Source organism: Neolamprologus multifasciatus, chromosome 7 (genome assembly GCF_963576455.1).
Source record: "Neolamprologus multifasciatus chromosome 7, fNeoMul1.2, whole genome shotgun sequence".
In the NCBI taxonomy this organism is placed as follows: Eukaryota; Metazoa; Chordata; class Actinopteri; order Cichliformes; family Cichlidae; genus Neolamprologus; species Neolamprologus multifasciatus.
Window position 1 is genome coordinate 7696551 of NC_140445.1, and position 25133 is coordinate 7721683.

General features: G+C 37.9%; 3 protein-coding genes across 7 annotated transcripts in view; 2 read left to right on the plus strand and 1 right to left on the minus strand.

Moving 5' to 3' along the window:
• The window catches only part of ranbp10 (RAN binding protein 10), a 41871-nt gene extending 34472 nt beyond the window's left edge, over positions 1 to 7399 (minus strand). For both annotated transcript variants that reach the window (XR_014874846.1, XM_085164682.1), the window contains exon 1: positions 7028 to 7399. Coding sequence is in view for 1 of the 2 variants with exons in the window: in XM_085164682.1 (XP_085020808.1) it covers positions 7028 to 7226 (199 nt within the window). In the remaining variant the exon portion in view is untranslated. The remainder of the gene's footprint in view (positions 1 to 7027) is intronic.
• A 411-nt stretch (positions 7400 to 7810) lies between these two features.
• On the plus strand, positions 7811 to 12244 carry tsnaxip1 (translin-associated factor X interacting protein 1). Of its 2 annotated transcripts, none has more exons than XM_085164685.1 (10): positions 7811 to 8079; positions 8238 to 8319; positions 8505 to 8642; positions 8742 to 8835; positions 9670 to 9866; positions 10187 to 10328; positions 10751 to 10914; positions 11001 to 11114; positions 11393 to 11502; positions 11827 to 12244. In XM_085164685.1, exons 1-10 carry the CDS (start codon positions 8024 to 8026, stop codon positions 11924 to 11926), a joined length of 1197 nt encoding a protein of 398 aa, XP_085020811.1. In that variant the 5' UTR covers positions 7811 to 8023; the 3' UTR covers positions 11927 to 12244. The 2 variants fall into 2 exon arrangements, with proteins under 2 accessions (XP_085020811.1, XP_085020809.1); XM_085164683.1 differs by having other exon boundaries at positions 7812 to 8079; positions 8211 to 8319.
• Positions 12245 to 17087: 4843 nt separating this feature from the next.
• Positions 17088 to 25012, plus strand: nutf2 (nuclear transport factor 2). 3 transcript variants are annotated; one of them, XM_085164688.1, is made up of 5 exons: positions 17088 to 17203; positions 18321 to 18442; positions 20442 to 20513; positions 20824 to 20922; positions 24147 to 25012. In XM_085164688.1, exons 2-5 carry the CDS (start codon positions 18344 to 18346, stop codon positions 24258 to 24260), a joined length of 384 nt encoding a protein of 127 aa, XP_085020814.1. In that variant the 5' UTR covers positions 17088 to 17203; positions 18321 to 18343; the 3' UTR covers positions 24261 to 25012. The 3 variants fall into 3 exon arrangements, with proteins under 3 accessions (XP_085020814.1, XP_085020815.1, XP_085020816.1); XM_085164689.1 differs by lacking the exon at positions 17088 to 17203 and adding an exon at positions 17227 to 17425; XM_085164690.1 differs by lacking the exon at positions 17088 to 17203 and adding an exon at positions 17433 to 17557.
• The last annotated feature ends 121 nt before the right edge of the window (positions 25013 to 25133 follow it).

Sequence of the window (25133 nt, forward strand, 5' to 3'; positions counted from 1 at the left end):
GTTCTGTTCTGTGTGTAATCAAAGATGTCTTTGATTACATCTCTTATTTAACTTACTAAAAGATAACTACAATTTTTTGGACTGGTAGAGACTAATACATTGGTTATTAAATGTGTCTAAACTAAGAAAATACTTCAGTCAAAACAAAAGTGAATATAACACTTTGGGCATGTGGCCATACAGCACGAGGCTAAATATTAATTGTTTGTGCGCACAGATACACCTGGCACTTATGCTAAAAGGTTTGTATCTTCTGTTTTGGTCTCCCTGAGGCAGATTATGCTACACAGCAGCACTTCATCACTGTGGCCTCTAAGAGATATGATGGCCTAGTTAATAATAGATGGAAAACTGGAAATGGTGTTTTTCCAAGTCAGTGATATTAAGGATTTTTAAGTTACTTTATTTCCCATCTGATGAGAATGCTGATAAAATCTCATACAGTTAAAGTTAAATAAAATCTCAAATTAAAGATGCTATAACCTGTTTGTCTTAAGTTATATATATATACTACAAATATACTATGAGATAACAACATTGTTGCCATTCTACTGACAATACATGAATGCAGCACAAAGGTCAGGGCCACGTGACCTTTGAAAACATTAATCTCTGAACTTTAATTATGTGTCTTCTGCCTAGATAAGAGCTGAGGCAGAGGTATGTTTTCATTGCGATTTATCTACCTTTCTGTCAGCGGGATTATGCAGGTCAAAGTTAACAAAACTTGGTGGAGAAGCTGAGCATGAGCAGAGAAGGAAACTAACTAAATTTTAGCCTGTATCTAGATCACGTCCTTCCTAGTATGCTGCAGGAATGAGTCTTAAAAATTCATAAATGAGACAGGATTTATCATTTCTGGTTCCATTTTCTGGATCAGATTTTTGTTTAGATGCTGCAAATATGATAACGAGATGCTCTAAATACTTTCACATTTTTTCTTAAAACACAGAAGTAAACTGAAGGTATTACATGAACATGTGTTAGCACATAAATGGCTAAATAAGGCTAGAGACTTCAGGGAAATTCAGCACCAACTGATCACGCTAAAAACACGTTCTTAGTAGTGTTTATATGAACGTCATGCAATTGATGTGTAGTTTGTTTATAGCCTAACAATTGAGTTCTGTATCTCACAATTGTATTTATGCTAAAAAAATTTTTTTAAAAAGTAGCATGACTGTGGTATTCCAGTCATATAAAGCTCCAAAGTAAGCCCAGTAAGCACAGGCAGTTATGACTCTACAGAAAAACCAAGTACAACCTTGACGTTCCCTAAGAACTAGGAGAGCAAGTAGCAGCCAAGTGCTGCTATTCAAATGAACTGGTTTAACTAATCGTTAAGCGTAAACATCTTTATGAAAGCAGATGTTTTGGCAGTTTGCTGGTCTGGAGCATTCATTTGTGTTGTATATATTAGAAATTGATATTAGGTATTAGAGAATGAACTAAAACAGGAAACAATTCTTTAAGGTATTGTTGTTCTACAAGCTACTGAACCACTGGATTGAACTTACTCGGAGTTTTTCAAATCACTATAATTCTAATTTGAAAGCAACAGGTGTCTAGTTTACATATAGATGCAACTTCATACTGAAGCATGATGACCAAAAGTATAAAAAAAAAATACCACATATCGTGATATATATACACACTTATTTTTAGTTATGTCTTATTACACATCTTCTATCCATTTTTAACCAAGTTTAGATGGTGACTAAATGACATTTCCTTTACTCACTTTACTTTTGTTACAGTTGTTAGAGAATTTACACCTTTCTTTCTTAGGCAATAAACCAAAACTAAACGATATTAGAGTTTAAATTTGTTTGTGGCACAATTTCTAGCACACACTGACAAAGCAGATTTACCATAAATGTGTTTGGCTTCATGGCTGGTAGCAGCCGGCATTCCGAGATCTTCAATGAAATATACATCAACGAGTAAAAGGAGGCAACAAGCCAGCTATTCAACCTGCTAAATCTCCTGAGCCAGAGCCAACTCTCCAACTCTGTCATACATAGAGTTTGGGCAGCATAGCTGTCCCAATTTTCATGGTGCATTTGGAAATTTCAAAAAAATTATGATGGCACTCAATTTGGACCACTTCGGCCAATTCCAATTACCATGACTTCATCGTGATGGCAACAAGTAAAAGTTAGCATAATATAGGTTCTGAAACATGTAACATAATGATGCTTGGCAGTCTATTATCCTCATTTTATAACTAAACAATGCTGTAAATATTTACATGTCACCTGTCGTAAGAAGACAATTGAAAATTTTCAACGTCTGAGTTGAATCAGAAAATCAGCATTAGCGAAAGTTAAATCAAAATGTAAAAAACAAACCATTAGGTCTTTCTGAAAATACCAACAAATCTGTCTTTAAAAGTGTCAGTTCAAAATATGTCAAAAGTATTTAAATATCTGAGTATGCAGATCAAATACAATATAAACCAAATATATAAACCAAACAATATAAAACCTTTAGTAGAGCCTTTAGTAGACTCACTGCACAAATGTACAGTGCAATAACAAATAACCTCTGAAAATGATGGCGAAGTGTATCCTTAATGAACTCTTATCTAAGATTTCTACCTTCTGTATCTTCCAGTAACTTTCCTTGTGATTTTCCACTAAAATTGCACTGTGTTTAATAGACTTTGCTAGTTCAAGTTGTCCTATAGGAGCAGCTCTTCGGGCAATTATGAGCAATTAGGTTCTTGTACAGTGGACCCAGGGCCTTTGTCTAGTAAAGTATGCAGGGTGTATGCCTCCACAAAAATCTGCACAAATCCACCTATGCAGACAACCAAACTATAAACAGTAATGTCATCTTAGGCTTTTGGGGCTCTGGATAACACCAGGGTGGTGAGGAGTGACTATGGAATAAGCTCAAGGAAGAATGCCCATATGGAAAAGATGTATATAAATCTTATAAAGTTTGTATCTGTCTTGTGTGAAACTTGTATGAAAAGCATACAAGAGTGAAAACAGACATAAGATCCCTTGAAAAAGTATATAAATGAAACTTGTATGTTTTGGATACTTACTAAAACAATATATGAAAGTAATGAGAAAGTGGCCACTTTCATGAGTAAATCATATAAGCCTTATATGATTGACTATATGAAGTAGGCCACATCTTATGCAAGTCTTTTATAAGTTTTTTCTATTTCTTTTCCATATGGGTGTAGTTGCCACACACCTGTTCGTGTACAATAGTTTGAAAAACTTATTGCCCTCTAAACCTAATAACACTTAGTAGCAAAACTGCAATCAAGTGTTTGCAATAATGGCCAAGGAGTCTTTTACAGCACTGTGGAGGAATTTTGACCCACTCATCTTTGCAGAATTGTTTTAATTCAGCCACATTGGAGGGTCTCCCATGATAAACCGCCTTTTTTAAGGTCATGCCACAGCATCTCAATCAGATTCAGGTCAGGACTTTGACTAGGCCACTCCAAAGCCTTCATTTTGTTTTTCTTAAGCCATTCAGAGGTGGACTTGGAGTGTTTTGGATCGCTGACCTCTTCCAAAAGCCAAGTGCACTTCAGGTTGAGGTCACACAGATGGCCAGATATACTCTTTCAGGATGTTTTGGTAGACAACAGAATTCATGGTTCAGTTTACCACGGTAAGTCTTCCAGGTCCTGAGGCAGCAAAACAGCTCCAGACCATCACACTACCACAATCCTGTTTTACTGGAGGTATGATGTTCCTTTTCAGAAATGCTGTTACTTTTACACTAGATGCAATGGGACACACAACTTCCAAAAAGTTTACGTTTTTTCTCATCAGTCCACAAATTTTCCTAAATGTCTTGGGGATCTTCAAAATGTTTTCTGGCTAAACTGAGATGAGCCTTTTTGTTCCTTTTGCTCAGCAGTGGTTTTCATCTTGGAACCCCGCCATGCAGACCATGTTTGCCCAGTCTCTTTCCTTAATGTGGAGTCATGAACGCTGACCTTAACTGAGGCAAGTGAGGCCTGCAGTTCTTTGGATGTTGTTCTGGGTTCTTTTGTGACCTCTTGAATGAGTCGATCTTGCACTCTTGGGGTAATTTTGGTCGGCTGGCCACTCCTGGAAGGTTCACCACTGTTTCATGTTTTCGCCATTTTTGGATAATGGCTCTCACTGTGGTACGTTGAACATCTACAGCTTTAGAAATGGGTTTATAGCCTTTTCCAGACTGATAGATCTTAATTACTTTGTTTCTCATTTGTTCCTGAATTTCCTTGGATCGTGGCATGATGTCTGGCCTTTGAGGATATTTTGGTCTACTCCACTTTGTCAGGCAGGTCCCATTTAAGTGATTTCTTGATTGAAAATGGGTGTGGCAGTAATCAGGCTTGGGTGTGGCTAGAGGAACTGAACTTAGCTTACCAAAGATGTGATACACCACAGCTCATTTATGTTATAATGGGGAGGTACGCCGGGGTCTAAGTGACGTAAATGTCATTATCATCTGATTTCAAAGAAGTATAACAGCAATTACTACTCCGGCTTTTGGTGTCTGTACACAACAGAGAATGACTGAGGCCTTAGTTGTGACTATTCCGCAGCAGCAGCTAGTGCAGCCTGTAGGTTTCTCTATATGTGCACTTTAATTTCAACATGGCTCAAACAAATGGGTTGCAGTTTGAAATAAATGAAACCTTAATAAAAATCATGCTCCTATTTAGATAAATGCTTTCCTTTTGCTCAACTAAATTTTGAAAAGTATGTGAATTTGAAATCCCGTACTATTCCTTTAGTTCCACGTCAGTCCTGTTATGGTTATTCACAGTATATATTAAAGTGCTTCTCTCACAGGTCAAAGAAATGATTAGTTGACTTTTTTTTAAACTACTTGCTTGCGAAAAGTTTTGCTTAGTTAAAATTTTGCTTGGTACACTGACATTGTGATTACTGTAAGTCATAAAACATAAATCTACAGCAAAACAATTAGTATTCCAACAAAATCCTTAGTCAACAGCTTGGTCTTTCATCAGGGTGCAGCTGAATTTATTATATGTGTAAAAGTGCAAAGAAAACGCTATAGGGTGTGTTACAGAACATTAGATTTATTCCTACTATGTATTCCTACTATGCAACTGTAACCCTCTCTTTATTTCTAAGTTAATGATAAAATTATCTTTGCATCTGCAGAGGTGTAAAAATTAACACCATTTGCTGCATTTATTGGTACAAAGTCATTAAGTTTGTTTAAGTATCTATCTTGCTGCTGAGGCTGCGAGGATTAATCTCTGTCAGTGCGCAGCAGGACTAGGTAGACACTGCATGGCCTTGAACAGAGAAAATTGGCACGCTGGTCAAAATAGCATCCAAACCACAAGGGTGAGGGAACAGAGCAGGAACAACCAGGAGCAGAAAAAAATATCTCACACACTCCAGAACAAACCTATTTATATGTCATGCCTTAACAATAGTGCAGTGTCACTGAATCTGTGCACCTTTCATAGACATAATGACTCAATGTCCAACATAACCTCAACAAGAACCCCCCCCCCTCCCCCCTGACTCATCCTCAGCAATACACCACTTTGAGCCAGTGCCAGAGCTGTTAGGTAATTCTAGACTAGAATACAATGATCTTAACAGCACTGATTATAGCAAAAGGTAAATCAACATTCTCAACATAACAGATAAACTGAATGGAAGCTCATATTCAACTGCTCATCAGCAGGGACCTGATCAATTATGCATTAAATGATCTGCGGTTGTATCTGGCTTTAGGCCCGAGTCTACAAATAAGAGGCCCTCCCTGCTATTTACAAACTGTAGGACCACCACTCCATAAACCTCACAAAATGGATTACACAACCTTAATTTTGAATTACACATCTTGCCTGTATCCTCTCACCTTCTACATGGGCCCAAAGTAGCCTATCAACTGGGATTTTTCACAGTGTGTGATTAAAGTCTTGTAGTGTTTTCCTGTTTTGGGGTGTGTGTGTGGGGGGGGGGGGGTTGTCTGAACAGCACAGAAGCCGTCACACGGATGTCACCTTGTTTTGATATAGGTGGTTGCTAAATTGAGACGGCTAAAAGCCCTGCTGTCAGCTGTTATCCATCTGAATGAAAGACTGACTGAACCGTCTGGTTGCTGTTAACGTTAAAATGCCAGACCCCGTCGATACTCCGGATTTATTACCAGAACGGTGCATTTTGGCCTAATGTAATGCGCAGAGGCCTCCTCTCTCACGGCAGCACCTCTGTTGCCTGCTAGAAACTGGACCTGAAACTGTTGTTAGGCTCGGGGCACGCAGATCTGAATGGAGGTGGACGGAAAAATTATTGGAAAAGACTTCTAGAACACTGCTCTGAAATCACATGAGAAACACAAAACAATGCCATTTAACCTGTTTGCTGTAGCACTGTACAGCGTTAATATTTCAACTAACACTACACTGTAAAACAACAAGTTCTGTTGGTGTCCACCTCGGAACCTACTGTCCTCAATTCAATATTAGGAACAGCTAAGTTGGCTAACGTTAGCTGGTTAGCCACAAGGCTAAGTAATGTGTTTGGTTAACAGCTTTCTGTTAGCAAGCTCCCGTAAGTTAGACAGGGGTTTGCCAATAAACTATGCGTCGCTACTGCTGCCAGTGTCCCCTTCCAGTACAAAGCGAGGAGAACGTCAGATGCAGTGAGTTTACTCCAAAGCAGTAACGTCATAAACAGTAAATAAACAAAGAAGAGCCATGATATTGAAGATTTCAGTGTGACGGTAATGAGACCGATGGCCAGGGTTAGCGAGTTCACTGTCACCCATCTGGGCATTCCTCTGCTCATTCGTGAAACAAAGCAAGGTTACAGGACAGGAGAGGCAGCTCAGACTAGATTTACCAGGACTGCACACGCACATACACAGTCAACATAATCGCATACTGAGTGTGTATGTGTGTGTGTGTGTGTGTGAGAGAGAGAGAGAGAGAGACCCCCCTTCGGCAACAACACAGATTTGAACTGCTGTTTTGACTACACACTTAGGCCCATCAGTGATGAGGCAGGTCTCTAACCTTTGTAATGGACCCGTAGGTTGTTCTGTGACAGCCCAATGTAGCTGTATTTATCCTTGGGGCTCCAGGATCGGGGTAAAGGGGTCTCTTCCTCGTTTACAGCCGGGTAAAGCCGCTTCAGCCTCTCGTTAAGCTCGTGCTCCTGGTAATTAAAAGCAGGATCTCCCAGCGGCAGGCTTCCCGCTCCGAGCTCTGTCATTTTTTTTGGCCTCCTGTTTTTGTATCTTATTGTTCGTTTCTTTCTATCCAAAGCCCAGTGTCAGTCCGCTGGAGCTGTAGGCTGAGAGTGAGAGGGACTGAGGGGAGAAAATAGCAGCGGTGTGACATCCCCGGATAAGCAGCAGAATGTACTGTAGGCTGAAATAGTGTCGTATGGGTACTGTAGTTCAGCTGCACGCTCGCTTTTATGCTAATGTCACTAGAAATGACTACAGAGTTCCACTACTGTCAGACGGATTTAGGGCCTTCCAGTGAGATAGGGGGCTAGGAAATGTAGTTTTCGTCTGTTAAACTTACACACGTTTTCAGAACGTTATATAATTTAATTTTGAACTTTAAATGGCAAAACTTGTATTTATTTGTAAGTTAAATGGTATTTTTACAGTATTAGTAGCAGTATTATTTCCTCGGTGAAATATGTGCCTGTTCATAAAAACACTGTGTTGTTTACTAAGTTTTATTATATTGTAATTAATATAGCAGATATGTGAAATAGACTTTATAAAACACGTTACCATATATTAGTTATTGTATATCAAAGTTAATGATTGAGTTGAGCAGATAAAATCATTGCCATTTTGAAAATTAGTTAGGCGCGCACCGGGCAACTACGTGGGGTCTTGTTGCGTAGTCAGTCGTCGTTACCATGGAAACCCTGCTACAAATGTTGTGCTGTGCGACGCTAAAGCCGATCTCATTGAGTTAAACAGACGAAATACAACAGTTTCAAACGGGCTAAGTGTTTGTTATTGTCTAACCTTTATATCAAAGCTATAAATGTCACCAAACAAAGATATAAAATTTCCACCTTTAACACCGTCACAAAAAACAAGGCAAGTGATGAAATGACTTCCATTTACACCAAAAGTCATGCTACGTTTGTTTTTATGTATAAATACATTTGTATTTCAAAGCTTATTTAAAGTACGTTTAAGGCAGACTGACTTTGTTGTTTGCATATTAGACTTACATATAAATACAATCTACAAAGTTACACAGCCCAGACATCAGAGGAAGGACATGAAGAGGAAAATGCTGGTGGTGTATCTGTCCAACCATGTGCAACGAGAAAGGTAAGTAAATCAGGCAACATTACACAAACAGCAATCTGACTTTGTCCTGCCAACATCTAAAGTCTTTTAATTGGTATAAAGATCATCTAAGAACTTCATGGCATCTTTATAAACTTTATCTTTCAGTGTCACAGAAAGGTTCCTTTCACAGTACTGTGTGTGCTTTTGTGTGACCAATCATGCAGTGCTGGACAGGAGGCAGTTACTTTTATGCAGGCCCAGACAGAAAGCCACAACTTCTGATGCAGCTGGAGAACTATGTGAGCAAGGAGCTTCATACTATCGGCCCACATGAGCCGAAATTTCAGGAGCTGAAACTTCAGGTGAAATGTTTTTGTTGATTGTATTTATGTTTAGAAGATATACACGTATTTTCTTGCTGCAGTCTAAGTACTTACAATCTTACTCTACTTTGCCTACAGGTCTACCGCAATGCATTTGAATGTTTCATCACTGCCTTCAAAACTTACCAACCCCTTCTGTCTGCCATTAAAAAGGAATATGAAAACACCTTTGGTCAGTAACTCTATGAGAAAGCTAGTCTGATTTGTATAGATTAGATAAAAATGCTATTTAAAAAAAACAATTTATAACAGATTTGACAAGGTTTTGAAGCAGATTAGAAATGGCATCCCACAACGTTTTTGGGGAAAACAGAAAAATATATTACCTTTGGGTATAGAATTAAATAAATTAAAGTTTTATATTTACAATACATAAATATCAATATTCTCTCACATCTAAGTGGTAAATGTCTTACATCAAACTAAATTTATTGGTTCAAATGCACATGCAAAGATACATAATACACAGCAACCAGCGTGGTTCCATCCAGCCTTGCAAAGTAAGGCAATGTATTTCTTTGTAAAAAAAAAAAATTATTCTGAATTAATTTCTCAAAACTTTGTGACTTTAATATTCAGTAACTATATTAATAATTTTGAGTCTTCTGCAGGTACTATTCTGTCTCTTTGCCATTCATTTTTGAGTGTTTTCTTCTAAATCATCCTATACATAGTCATACAGTTTTCTTTGTTGTTGTAAGGATTCAACTCAGCATTTGTGAGAGCAAATCTGGGTTAAAAAGTTAATAAAATTAGTGGAAAGGATTCCACTAGATTCCAATAGTTTTCTAAAAGGTCCTAGCAGTTTGTGTAGGCAGTAAAATGATAAGTTCTATTGTAGCATAGAAAGAGTTGGTCGCAACATGTTATTCTAACCTAGTTAAAACTAATTGTCTATTCAGTAAAAAGATGAAGTTTGTAGAGGTTAGCTTTTCTTTGTATAAAGACTTTATATCAGGGAGTTGATTACTTGTTGTAATGCATGCATTGTATACAATTTTTTCAGTTCATCAGGGAGAACAAATCAAAAAGCTGGAACCACTGCAGTCCCATCTGAGGCTGGTGACAGAGGAATGTGACAAAAAGATTCAAGCTCGCTGGGCAGAGGAGCAGGCTGAGATTGCTGCCTTGAAAATGGAGAAGCAGAAGCTAAAGGAGGAGATTGAAGCCATGAGAAAGAGAGAGAAGACAGTGCAGGCAGTGGTAAATGGCATACTTTTAATTTTATTTTGGTTTAATTAACCATGTGACTTTTAGTCACTTGGATGAGTGACAAAACGTTTCTCCCACTGAAAACGCTACGTCCAGATGAACAGAATCAATTTTTGGAGATTTATTTATCTGGATGATTGAGAATGTATCAAGACATGTGACTTTTAAGGGCATGAAAGTTTTTATGAAAGCATAAAAGCTTAAGGGCATGAAAGCATACACACAACCCTGCGCATAAAGGAAATTTATCCATCAATTAATAGCTCATCATTATCGTATCAGTCACCCCACTGCCTGTTGTTCCTCTTAAGGCTGATCATCTGCAGTCAGAACTGTCTGACCAGTATCTGCAGTACCGGGAGGAACGTGATGCTCGCAGGTTGCTGATTTGGCAGCTCAATGACATGACAAGAAGTAGTGTGAAGGAGCAGCGTTCTGCAGACAAAAGTACAGGTATAACAACATCTATTACATCTTTAACTAGTTAACAGTGAACTGAAAATAACTTAAGGTCCTTTTTTTAGGTCCTTTTTAAAGTTAAACTCCATAAAAAAGATTCTTTTTGAGATTGAAAAAATTGCAGAAGTAGTTTGCAAATTCTGTTCGTTTGAGATTTATTTCACTAATTTCCAACTTTTTTGTATTATTATTATTAAATAATTGATAAAAGATGGTAGCGTGTGATCAGCTTCTGATGTGGGGCATGCCAGAAAAAGTTTGAAAACCTCTTTGATGGAAAAGGCCCAACATTATCTATATTTGAAAAACCCAAGTACAGTAACCTCTAGAGCTCAGCAAAACATATGTTTTTATGTTTATAAAATATAAATGTCTATAGGGAAGTGTGTCATGCTCTTACATGTGTTTCCATTTAGATTGGAAGGATCCTGTGGAACTGCAGCTCGCTCTAAAGGTGTGTCGAGAAGACCTGAGGAAAGCCCAGGAGGAACTGAACAGGATGAACGCAGAGTACTGGGGTGTTGTGCCCCAGTGTGACTGGGACACCCTTGAACAAAAACACCAACGGACCGAGCTACAGGTATCTCATGCTGGATACTATACATAGACTTCATGACTTAACATCTCAACAGTCTTTGGTGACTTTGTTTTCTTTTTATTGTGAAGTTGAAGACACTCCAGGATGACTTTGATCAGTTAAAGAGTGAGTATGACACACTGCTGGAACTCCACAGAAGAGGCAGCATGCAGGCCAAGACACACGTCTCAACCTCTGTCCAGGTACTTTACGTATGTAGAACTTGAACAGATTTTCAATTCTATGAATATTCTAATAAATGTAATGTGTGTGTCACTATCTGTCTCTAATCTAATAAATGTCACCTGATAAAGCTGATAAAGAGCCTAAATATGAATAAATTAGGGTCCAGAAGCTCGATACTGCTATTCCAGCGATACAGACAGCTTCACAAATGTCATCATAAACTGACAAATATGAAAGTTGGATCAATCTTCTCAGCAAAAGTAACAACCAACAATGCCACCAAAATGTTTTTCAGACTGATGAGAGTGGGTCCCAGCAGCAAAGCCACATTCAGTCCCAGCAACAAGAGGAACCAGTCATTTCTGGCGCCCCTGAGAGCAACATGTTCCCTGTCCATGAGTCTAGGTGATAAAAATAGATATACATTGAAACATATACACATATGCATGCACGCACACACACACACACACACACACACACACACACACACACACACACACACACACACACACACACACACACAGTGGATTAGTCAGTTTTATTTATACTGCATAAAGTCATAATTTTGCCTCAAGGGGCTTTAAAATATGTGCAGCATACACTACTGCCTAGCCTTATACCATCAGTTCAGATAAGCCTTGAAGGTTATAAGTAATTTTCTGTGTCTGGTTCTGTTTTACTTTGTCAAATGAGAGCCATGTGTATGTATGTGTGTGTTCATATGTATAGGGAGGCCCAGAGGACAACATATTTTGGAGAGGAAACTGATCCACATGTGGCCTCATCTCAAGGTGAAGCAGGCAACAGTGGTGATCCCATCTCCACTTAGATCCTGCGTTTAGCGGCTGGGGTGTCAAGTTTGAGCCTTGATGTAATTCACAACATGTGATCAAAATTGTGAAGATACTGAATTAAATATTAGAAATTGTGGCCACTGAGACCACCTGTGAGTTTCCAAGCTTCAGTTCCTTGACAATTCAGTGGAAAATGTACCATCAAATCTTAAAACCACTTTCCTAACACTGAGTGAAATACTCGTATAGTATTTATTCTGTATTACAACAGTTCAATGATCTTATTCATCTTATTCACACAAATGTAAAACACCTCCTTTGTTCTGGGGAAAATTAAAGCCTTGTAAAATCAGTCAGAACTAGGGTTAAGTGATTTTTGTTTTTTGCTTTGTTAACTGTGCTAATCAGGCTAAATGTATCTTATAAAAATAATTTTAATTCATATTTCTTTCTTTGATATGGTATTAAAATGGGACTTCTATGTCATATCCATTAGTATACTACATTCATATTCTTCTCCTCTACCAGAGTATCTTTGCATGACTGACAGTTCAAAATAATCCCTGTTTATCTTATTCTGGGCCTTGGTGAAGTCCTTCACTTCATACCTTCCTCTTTCCTTTAAGCTGACTTTCTTCTGATTGGCTGCCCCTTGAAATCAGAGCGTTTGAAAAGCAAGTGGGTGGAACGTCTGTGTTCACAGTTAGTGTGTGCTTGAGATGACCTTTTTAGGGATTATACATATTCAGGAGAAGAACAAATGTAGGAGAAGGCATTTAGAGCAATGAATCACAGTCACGTATACTGACCTTAACACTGAAAACTCTGGCCATGTTTAAAAATGAGTATCCAACATTGTAACACAACATGTATGACAGAGAATAAGGAGCTGAATAATGTAACATTTTTGGAGCCTGCTTAAAAAAATACATTCATTTACAACATCCAAGTCACCAGCTCTGACGCTTCTTTTCCAGCACACCACAGCAAAGTACATAGTGCTCACTACAACTGGCTGATGGAAAATCCCCATGATTTTACTCTCATTTTACTCTCTTCATTAGGAAGTAGAGCTTGCTCATCCTCTTTTTGGATACAGCTTCTGTGTTGGTTCCAGTTCAACCTGTTGTTGATATGGATGCTTCTGTATTCGTACTCCTCCACCACATCAGCATCCTATCCCAGGATAGACATGGGTCACTTGTCCTCTTTCCTCTGAAGTTGATCACAGTCGCTCTGGTCTTATTCACATTTGGAAGCAGATGAATCCTCCCAGGCCAGTCCAGTCACCCAGTAGTGCTCTGTGCTCCTCTTCCCACCCACAGCTAATACAACCAACAACTGCAGAATTGTCAGAGTATTTCTGTAGACCACAATTGTACTGAAAGCCTCAGGTGTACAAGGTGAGCACAAATGGAGATGACACAGTTCCCTTTGGAGATCCTGTACTGTACCGTCCAGTCTCCCAAATTGCAGTCTGTCTATCAGGTCATCATTAATCCAGGAGATAGTGGACATGTTTGTTAATATTTCTGGTAGCTTCTGTATGCAAACTGCAGAGGGTCACGAGATGTTTTCATGTTGGACAGTACTTATCTCTCGTCAATCTTCATTAAATATGATGTAATGGCAAGTGGTCAGTAGGCTTTAAATTCTTAATAGTGTTGAGGTTTTTGGTACAGGAACTAGACAGGATGTTTTCCCTAACACTGATATCATCTCCTGTTTCAAACTTTGGCTGTAAATGTGACTCAGGATCACAGGCAGCTTGCTAGCACAGGTCCTCAGCACCTTGGGGTTGATGTAATCAGGCAGTTTTGTGTAGCCTAATAATGGGAGAATTTAAGTATTTAAACATGTGTTACTTATAGCTTGAGAGTAGATAGCAACACATGTAGTAAACTTAATTTCTTGCAGGACCAAAACAAGGAAAGTGGTGAGGCTCAGTGACGTTGTAGTCCATGCTCTGCAGAAAGAGATAAGTTAATGTGCTGCTAATGGTAATATGTCCACCCCAGATAAGCACCTTTCTCTGCCAGTTTTATATTTCAAATGCTGATAGCATGTTTGAAAATTTCTTTGACTGTTAAAAAAATGCTTTGCAACCTAAGGCTCAATAAAAGATTCCCTAATGCCCTGATATTAACTGGGTTATTATATAATCTCAAGGATTTATTCTAAGAAAGTTCACAACCCATATAAGCTGCACTTCATTTGTAAAAATAAGTCGATAGATAGATAGATAGATAGATAGATAGATAGATAGATAGATAGATAGATAGATAGATAGATAGATAGATAGATAGATAGATAGATAGATAGATAGATAGATAGATATTAACTAGAATAGTAGGAGAATACATTTATTTATTTCTGTGTCAGTGGTATTCATCAAGTGTGCATTTAAATGCCTTTTGATTGACTGTACAAATATAAGGAATCCAAGAACTGGCAACTGACAGTAACCCTTTATATTGAATAAAACTCAAACAAATTAGTATATTTTATTTAATTATCTAAACCTATTTTGTGCAATGTAGGTCTGATGAAACCACCCGCTTGGCTGAATGAAACCACCTGCGCTCTCAGACGTGAACGTTGATGTGCGGAGAGAAAATGGAAAAAAGACAAGCTCCAGGTGTCTTTGGGCATCCTGCATGACTGCTTAACAAAATATCAGAAAACTGTTAAAGCTGCAAAATCTGCTTTCCTATCCGGTGTAATTTCTACCAACTGTCATAAGCCCCGAGTTCTTTTTAATATTTTTAATTCTGTGATTAACCCCTGTGCCACTGTTCCTATGGAGGCTTCCATTGCACATTGTGAAAACTTTTTGAATCACTTCATTAAAAAAAATCTCAACCTTACGAACACTGCATTCACAGGCAGTGTTAGACCTAGATCCACCTTGTAAATGCTCGGTTGTTTTTCAGCAGTTTTTAACCTTTTCTGCATTGAAGGAAGTACTTGATCACTTAAGACCGTCTAATTCCCCACAAGATATTCTTCCTTCTCGCCTCCTTAAAGAAACTCTTCATGTCATTGGGCCTGGTATTTTATTTTAAATACTTCATTGTCATCAGGTTGTGTACCAGCTGTTTTCAAACATGCTGTTGTGCAACCCATTATTAAGAAGAAAAATCTTGATCCAAATGTGCTTTCTAACTTCAGGCCAATTTCTAAACTGTCTTTTATGTCCAAAATTTTGGAAAAAGTTGTTTTCATGTGGCATTTGTGAAGTGTTCCAGTCTGGTTTTAAATCTCGTCACAGTACTGAGACTGCGCTTTTACGAGTTTTTAATGATCTTCTTTTAACTGTAGACTCAGGTTGCTCTGTTGTTTTAGTTCTTTTAGATTTGACTGCCGCCTTTGACACAGTTGATCACAACATTCTTTTATTGAGACTTGAACATGTAGTTGGTCTAAAAGGCACGGTTTTATCTTGTTTTAAATCATATTTATCGGAGAGGTATTTTTTGATTAAAATTGGGCAATACTCCTCTTCCTCCGTCCCTATGTGTTGTGGTTTGCCACAGGGGTCTGTTTTGGGTCCAACTCTGTTCTCCTTATACATGATGCCTTTGGGATCTATTTTTAGGAAATACAACATTCCCTTTCATTGTTATGCTCATGACATCCAAATCTACTTCCCTTTGAAACTGGATGTCTCTGTCCCACTGCAGCCTTTGCTTAACTGTTTACATGATGTTAAAGACTGGTTAACACAGAATTTTCTTACACTAAATGAAAATAAGACTGAAGTTATGGTTTTTGGAAATCATGCCCCTTTGAACAAGTTAACTGATGCCCTCAGTCCTCTTGCTTCTCATCTTTCTCACACTAAGGAATTTCAGAGTGTTTTTAGATAGCTCCTCTAAATTAGAGAAGCAAGTGTCCACAGTTGTGAAAACATGTTTTTATTGGTTACGTGAAATTGCCAAAGCTAAGCCTTATCTTCCTCCAAGAGACCTAGAAACACTTATTCATGCCTTCATCACCTCTAGACTGGACTACTGCAATTCTCTCTATTTGGGTCTTTTAACACTCATCTCTTCATCGCTTGCAGTTAGTCCAAAATGCCGCTGCACGTCTTTTAACAGGTGTTAGAATGTAGGAACACATCACTCCAGTTTTAGCAAATTTACACTGGCTCCCTGTAAAATATCGTATTGATTTTAAGATTCTTGTACTTACTTTTAAAGTTTTAAATAATATGGCGCCTAGTTATTTAAACGAACTCCTCAACATGTATGACCCCCAAAGAGCACTGAGATCTTCTAGCCAGTTGCTCTTAGCACAACCAAGATCTCAATTGAAGCATAGAGATCGGGCCTTCGCAGTAGCAGCACCCAGACTCTGGAATAATCTGCCAGAGGAGATTCGTACTTTGTCTATTCAGTCTTTTAAATCGCGTCTTAAAACTCACTTTTTTACTTTGGCTTTTAATTCAAGTTCAGTATGAGTACCATCAGGCCTGTTTTATGTTTTTATTGTTAATTCACTGTCTTCTTATTTACCTGTATTTGTTTCTAATTTATTTATATTTGTTTCTCTGTTGTGTTCTCTTGTTTTTAACCGATTGTGAAGCACTTTGGTCAACTCTGTTGTTTCTAAATGTGCTATACAAATAAATTTTGAATTGAATTGATGTTTTTAACAAACCAGGGTGTGTCGGTTTGTGGATCTATTTGCGGTGGCCTTTACTGCTGTTGACTGCAGAAATAAATTGTGTTTGGGTAAAAAGCCTTGCTTATGCCTTTTTTCTCAATCTGGTGGACTCAGCAACCTAACCTAAGAGAACAATGAAGGCACAAGTTACAAATTACTAAATCTGTTTTGTGCTGCAAATTGATGTAATTTTAAAAGCAAATGTAATGTAATGTAAGTGTTCTTGCTGGACAGTCGTGACTGTAGCACATTTAATCTTTGTACATCAAATAAATAAAACCATTTTTGACTTACCATTTTTATTGTCTGTTACTCCATGGGTTTTTATTGTTTTTTTTTTCACTTCAGAAATCATCAAACGTGTGATTTGGACACAATAATAATAATACACAGTAGAATAATAAAAGCAACATAAAAGCAAGCAGTTTACACAATCATAAATGACATGACACACTTCTGAATATACAGATATTTATATAGTATGTATCAGAATGTGGCAGTATTATGTAAAATGCGATAGACAAGCAAATTTAGCATACTACAATCCCCATAATGCATCGGGCCTTTTACGGCTTTTTGTACGTACCCTCGTAGCGGAGCAGACATTGCACTGTGCGATCGTGCAGCCGGCCTCGGCGTAAGAGGTAAGTTTTTATTACTAGTTTTTATGGTGCCCCCTTACAAAATAGTGAATGGAAACATGTTCGAAAACAAAAAGCACTAGTTTAATCTGACATTCGAACAAGCCCGAGGCGGTATAAGTTGTTAAATCGGTTGCTATTGGCCGGTTTGGAGCTAACCGTGGACACGCCTATGTAGAGTAGCTGTTTCGGTGTTCCAGAGCTGTACGCGCGGGCCCGCAAGAGGTATGAACACTCAAAGCAGACGGGGTATTTATAGCAACTGGTGAACAGGCCACTACCAGCTGGCCGATCAGCTAACGCCTGGAAATATAAGTTATCTGACGCCTAACATTGGCTGGCGAGGAGACATGCTACGTATGTGAACTGTCTGTGCTAGCACAGGCTGAGTCAACATTAGCAAACATGACACAAGCTAGCAGGAGCTAGTTAGCTAGAGTTAAGTAGTTAAAAATTAGCTTTTCCGTATATTAACGTTACTTGCTCATATTTCCTCAATCCCCCTTTACTTCTGACTATATTTACGGGGGCCCCGAACTACTTATGTGTGGTCGCAATTCGGGGTATGCTGCTCGCAGTCTACTGCTAATGTGCAGAGCGCTCGGATTGTTCCAGTAACAGCCGTGTATCGTTATGTGGGAGCACATGACTTGGGCTGTCAGTGTCACCCGAGCGGAGGGATCCGTTGCAGCAAAATATACTTTGGTTCATTCAGTTAAGTAATTTTAACATTTATTTTTCTCAATGAAATGGGATCTATATGCTCATTTTTTTTGTGGTCTTTAGTTAAAAACACATTTTTCTTTAAAAAAAAATTAACGGAAATCAAAACAATGTGTGTACTGTACAGTCTATTGTACTGTTTGCTGCTTTAAGAGCTCGATTCTATAAAACAAGCATCCCAGAATACTGTCTTGAATTATGGTAGTGAGGGCTGTCCAAGAGTTTTTTCAGAAATCTGAAGCTTATGTTGACATCTGGTGACTATAAATTAGTTTTGATATAAGTGGGAGGCTGCTGCTGCTGCTGGTGGTGGTGCTGTTGTTGTTGTTTTTTCTATGAATTGCCCCTTTTCTTATCTCATTACGTTTGTCTGACTCGCTCTCTCCCACACACTCAGTGTGAGTTGCAGGGTGATTCAGGATGGTGGACCAGCCTTTGTGGGAGCAGATAGGATCCAGCTTTGTGCAGCACTACTATCAGATGTTTGACTCTGACAGATCACAACTGGGATCTATATATGTGAGTTGGACTTGTCTTATGTAGGTGTTTATAAGTAAACTCTTGCTGTAATAATCTCACTTTCCTTAATTTTGAGTTTATAATCCTAATGATTTAGGTATTGTCCAGTCAGGTCACTTTATGTATATGGCACATTTTGAAGTGTTTTACAATTACAAACACATAGCTTGCATAACAGACAGGGAGCATATTAAAAATTATAATTGAGAAATATGTCAGACAACAGTTACAAAATAAATAAATTAAAGTGGCAGACAGTTCGAGAGCCTAGGGGCAATATTTGCAAAGTTTTGGTCGTTTTTAGTTTTTATGTGAGAAAAGGACACCAAGAGAAGTTATTGTGATGATGATCTCAGTGACGTGATGTGGAGTTAAAAGATCTGTAATATATTTGCTGAGCTAATCCATAGAGGGCTTTAAAACAAATAATGTTTAAATATATTTAAAACTTTACAGGTTGCCAGGGCAGCTTAGCTAAAACAGCTTTGCTCACTCGTACGAGATGAGCAGCTGCGCTTTGAACCATCTGTAAATGAAAGAAAGTGCAATTGGGCAATCCTACACACAGGGAATTGCAGTAGTCCAGCTGAGAGGTGATAAAGGCATGGATAACGCTTTAGATCTTTAGATACAAAACTAGTTTTCATTTAGTGATGGTTCTCAGTTGGGGAATGTTGTCAAGCAGCTTTTGACAAAATTCCTGATTTGATTGTTAAAAGTTAAGGAAATTAAAGCACCAAGATTTTTAATGACAGCATCGACATATCTGGATAAATGAACAAGTAACTCAGTGAAGATGTTTGTGGGGCTGGGAGGGCTGAATAAAATAGCCTCAGTTTTGCTGTCATTTAGTTCTAAACAATGCGACAAGACTGATTCAGAAAACATGGTTAATGAAAAGAATAGTGTTTTCTAAAAAGTCCTTCGTTTTTGTGTTGATTTTTAGCCCAAATCCCTCCTGTCTACATAGTAGCATGTTCCGTTTAATTCACTTTTTTTTTAATATGCACACACGAAATACATTTCCAGTTTAAGGGAATTCATTGTTAGGAAGCCTTTTAAAACAAATAGATAAATGTGTAAAAGTTTCTAGAGCCAGTGAATAATTGTCCAATATTGACCAGAATATATCTGGATTTTGATAATCGAGCAGGTCTAGACATCAGCCTTGCATTGTCAGACTTACTCCTGAAGTTGTGGTGATGCTTGTGGTCATGATGATTATTATTTGGAAGCATGTTGTTTTCACTCGCACATACCATGCACATTTGCAAGCCATGGATCTTTGGATTGAATTCTTTTTCCCTCTATAGTTGAGAACTTGTGATTATATAATTAGAAAGTGCTGCCAAAGGCACAAAGGTAAACAGCTTGTCAATACGTTCTTAATTTAGTTGACAGAAACTGTCACATTTTGTGTTCTTTGACTCCATCTTTTCAAATGTGTGGAACTTCTGTTGAAAATGTTTTTATTTTTTATGATGAAATTGGTTTGTATATAATAAAATCTGTCTTGAAACAAAATAAGCAGCCTTGTCTATACATTGTACAGGTATTATTCAATAATCAGAACATTGGGTAACCCCTAGCTTTAGCCCTTGTGTCATTATATGGCCCTCGGGGCACTCATTCTATGAGTGATTTAATGAGTAGGAAAATGAGTCTTTTTCTATGTGCTGTCTTCACATTCCTTATTTGGGGAAAAAAAAGGTCTCAAAAAGGAAAAGTCATTAAATAAACCTACTTATTAAAATGATTGTGCAGGTTCAGTTTGATGAATCAAAGCATTTACATAAGGCACTTTTTCACATCAACGCAGCCCAAAACCCCTGACAAAATAATTACGTTGGTTGTAACAATCTGTGATTTTAAACTGTACATGTCAGGGTCTAATTGATGATGTTTTAAGGAATCTGCTGAGTCATGATGTGGGTTTTCATCTGCACATTACATCCTCTTCCACTTTTGTGCTGATCACTCTTTCCCACTGTCTACACAGATCGATGCATCATGCCTTACGTGGGAAGGACAGCAGTACCAGGGAAAAAGAGCAATTGTCGAGAAACTCGCTGTGAGTACATTTGCTAACCTATTGTCTTATACAGAGGTCACATGCATGCAACAGGTGGTTAGTAGCTTAAGTGAGATGTGTAGTGGCAGTGTAAGCTCATGCACAGTAGAAACCAGGTTAAACTGTGATATGTGATCATTAAAAGAAGATGCTAATATACACAGCTGTAGTGATTATTAAATCTCTATATGTAACATTTATATCAAAATAGTTTGGAATACTTCAGACACATCTTAAGTAAATGTTTTCACTGCCTGATATACCTGTATTAATTTTTCTCTTGTGTATCTTCATTATCTGTTTGGACCAGAGTCTCCCATTTCAAAAAATAGCGCATAGTATAACGGCGCAGGACCATCAGCCAACTCCAGACAGCTGCATCTTGAGTATGGTTGTAGGACAGCTTAAAGTAAGTAGCACTATCACAATGTCATTGAATGAAGCGTGACAGGATTCACTGTTTTACAGCTAAATTGTCACACATTGAGCTATACAGTAAATAAGGTTGTTTCCCTTATTCTTCCAGGATCTGATCAGTGCTTCTTAATTTAAAACTACAATTTATAGGTTGAACATGATGAGAAAGATTTTAGTGTGTGAGCGTGTGTGTGTTTAATGTAGAAACTGGATTTGAAGCACTTTTTAGGCAAAAATGTTAATCCAGTAAATGATAACGTAACTTTCAACTGACTTTTTGTTCCCATCATGTTGGCAGTTGGTGGTACCCCAGTCAGTTTTCTTCATTCTCTTCAGCTGAACTGGGTTCAAACTACGGATCTTTTTTTTTCTCTCTCTTCTTTTTCTTAAGGAGAAGAAATGAGACTTGTCGATAAGTCTAAAAGTAAGAAAGCGCTCAGAAAATAAAAATTGAGGAATATTTAATTGTTGAAGTGAAACATTGTCCATACAAATATTACATATAGTATGCCTAAGAGTAATTTGAAACCATTTACCGCATTCAGTTCAGATTATAAAGGCCACTTCAAGAAATATTAATATAGTTCCAGATGTCCCCTAAATGTATATTTCAAGTTTTGGTCCAAAATACAATTCTGATTTTTGTTTGTTTTTTTTAACCATGATATATGCCTCTAGTATAACTAATTTACTCCCTAAAGAGCTCAGTCTTTAACAGTGCATGTCAGTGTCTGTATTTTAGTTTTTCTGTTGTCTGACAACAATAACAGATATTTTTAAATGAGAAAAAATTTACTGTGAGTTCAGCTGTGTTAAAATGAGTGTCGGATGTAGGACAGAAGCAAACTAATGCACATGGCTAACAGAAAGCCAGCTAAGTTTACTGGCACTGAAGCGCATAAAACCACAAACTCAGAAATACACACCCAGTACCTCTCTGCTGGTTATAAATCACTCCTTGCACAAATTGTGCTCAATTTATAGTCTTCCCTCAACATTTAATTTTTCCTCAGAGCTCGAGAGTGTATGAGAGTGTGTGTGTGTGTGTGCATGTGGAAGAGAGATCAAAGTTAATAATTATGTTAGCCACATTAGCCCCACTAGGAAACAGCAGGGTGGTTCTGCTTCTGTGGGGAAACTTTGATCTAAAGTATTTTATAGGATTTTTCAGTTCTTCGGGTGATGGGAAATTTGGTAATTTTTCTTATTTTTAAGCTGTCTTTAGCATATCTACACGCCCAGGGTATCTTTGTGTTATCTGGATTCACTTACCCTAACAATGGCAGTAAGGATGACTGATCACAGAAAGCTGGGCTATTAACACAGTGTTTACCAATTTAGACTGTAACTACTTGAATAGGATGGTGTTGGCAGCATTTGATCAGACACAATTATGGATTAAGTATACTGACAGCAGAGTGTCCGATTTATATAAAAAAAAAAAAAAAGGAATATAAGACTATAATATGGGGAAAAATATGAAGAGGTTAAATACATATTACAGACTGAAAGTAACAGCAAAACAGTGCTATGAGAGGAAAAGCACTGTACAGTAGTTTAGCGTTAAAGAGGAAGAATCAATGTATGAGCTTTAAGTGCTTTAGTCAATAAAACTGGAAGACTGCGGCTATATTAATAAAGTTTTGTTATTGTTTGTTATTTGAAGCCATGAAAGAATGATGACAAAAATACAGCCTGTGCAAGTTACCAAACCCATCAATATTACAACTTTATTATTAAGACATGGGATAATCTGATGGATCATAATTGAGTATTTAATTAAATTAATATTTTAAAAGGCAGTTTGTATTCTATAAACGGAACAGTCTGAGAGTAAAAAATGAAATGGGAAAAACAGAAATTGAATTCAAATGTAGGCTTAATCTATGTGTAAATTTGATATAAGGTCATCAAATGCAAATAGGTGTAGATCATATATTAATGCTTATGGAGCAATAAAATAGTTTTAAAATTGCTTACAGGTCACAAAAAATATCAAAGAATAAAGTTGGGTCTAACCTAAAATTCATTACTGAGGCTTATCAAGAAAAGATGGACTTTAGATGCCATTTTAAAAAAGATTAATAAAAAATGTTAAACTCTCCTATCTACTCATTGAGATCTGTGAAATCTTCCAGCATGGTGACACTGCTTTTAGGAGAACTGATTTTTCAGAATGTTTGGACATAGTATGGTGATATACACAGGTAAGGAGTTTACAACCCTCACTGTACAAAGAAATCCAGGGTTAACCCTGATATTACCTGGAAAACTGCTTGAGGTACAGGCCTCTTGACTCCACTAGCGAAAAATGAACAAAACACACTGACTTTATTAGGAGTTGCTGTATGACAATAGTCTGGTTTAACTTGGTAAAATACCAGTCACACAAACAACCTAGCCTAGAAAGGCAGCAACAGGTTGTCTATTCTTCAAATACATTTAAGGCATTTACATTTCTTTAAATCTGCTTGGATCAGGAAGCAATGATCAGCAAGGGGGAAGGCTTATGGTTCCATTTGAGATTTAAACTTTCCACAGTTCACACTTTATACCTCATGGTAAAAAATACAAAAATAGATTTTTAGGATAGTTTGCAAAGTGTGGTGTTAGCAGTGCTAGCACCGGCAGCCTTCTTTTGCAGGTATGCATACCTGCATTGCTTCAGGCGAGTGATTATATGGCAGGTTACTTTGACACAGACATGCATATGAAATGGAGAGAGAGATGAATAGATGTACACTTCTGACATATCCTAGACCCAGATGTTAACTGGGGCTATAGATTATTAAAATCACAATAATTTTGATGACTGGTATTTCTGTTGTTGGCCTCATTAGTCAGTAACAAGTATCTAGATGACTGGATACACACCACACTAGAAAGAACTGTTGAAATTTTTAAGGCAAAGCTAGCTTTCCTGTGAACAAAGTCTCTGTTTACATTCTGAAAAATTGTTTCTACCTATTCAAAAATGTTTCTTAAAGTGATATTTGTAGGAGTATTTACTGATCACCATACACTGTACTGATTTTACTGTTCCATTGGTGTATTTCTGCTGTGTCTGACAGTATGAAACAGAGGCATCCAGTTCAATAAAACAATATGAATAACAGTATAATTTTATTGTAGCAGGTGTTCTTTACTCTAAATGTGTACCTTTGATGAACTAGCCTCAATCAATAACAGCTTTGTCATCTGTGTGTGTGTTTGCAGGCAGATGAAGACCCCATTATGGGTTTCCATCAGAGTTTCATCCTGAAGAACATTAACGATGCATGGGTGTGCACCAATGACATGTTCAGGCTGGCCATTCACAATTTCGGTTAACCTGCGTCTCCACTTTGGCGGGCAGGGGCAGCCATAGTGAAAGGTCACTGTGTGAAATATGGAGGGAGGAGAAGAGAGAGCGCTCATCCCTCCCTCCCGGCTGTTTCATTCACGCCTGTTTTGACAAACAAGCAAACACCAGATTCTAGATGTCAATCACTGAACCTCATCCAGACGGGTTTTCAGACCAGCCCAGCCTGTAGAACTGCAACGTGTTTCTTTGCTGAGAACCGGCTGACCAATCAAACGCCCCTGTCTGCCACTCTGCTGATCTGCATGATGCTGGGAACCCCCTCATTACAATACTCAAGCCACCCGAAGGACAAACAGCTGACCGATGCCATTAACTCCGCTCTGCTCGCCTCTTTACTCTACTCTAACCCATTCTACTCTACTGTTGACTCCACTGCTGTCAACTCAGTTCTATTAGCACTGTTGTTGACTGGTTTGTAGTCCCATGTTCAGGTTCAAAGATGGCTTCTTCAGTTTCCTTTTCACATATTTGTTTTTAGATGCCACTTGTGTGTTTACATTAGCTCGCCTTAGTGTGTTAAATAGAGTTTTATCTTTCTTTACACAACTGTTAACTTTGCCATGATTCATTTGCTCATGGATGACAAAGGTTGACATTGCTGTGTTTTGCTCTGACCCCGCTTATTTTCTCTCTCTCTCTTCTCTCTTTCACACACATCTGGCAGTTAAACATGGACTACAGCCACGATACACAATAAAACCTGGACTTTTTTTCTTAATGGTGTGACCTTGTCTTTCCATATCATGCTGTGGTGCCTCTTTAATTATAAACTTTTTGTAAATGTTAATATTAGTTTTGTCTTTAGGTTGTTTTTTTTCCCCCTTGTTTAGATGATTAAT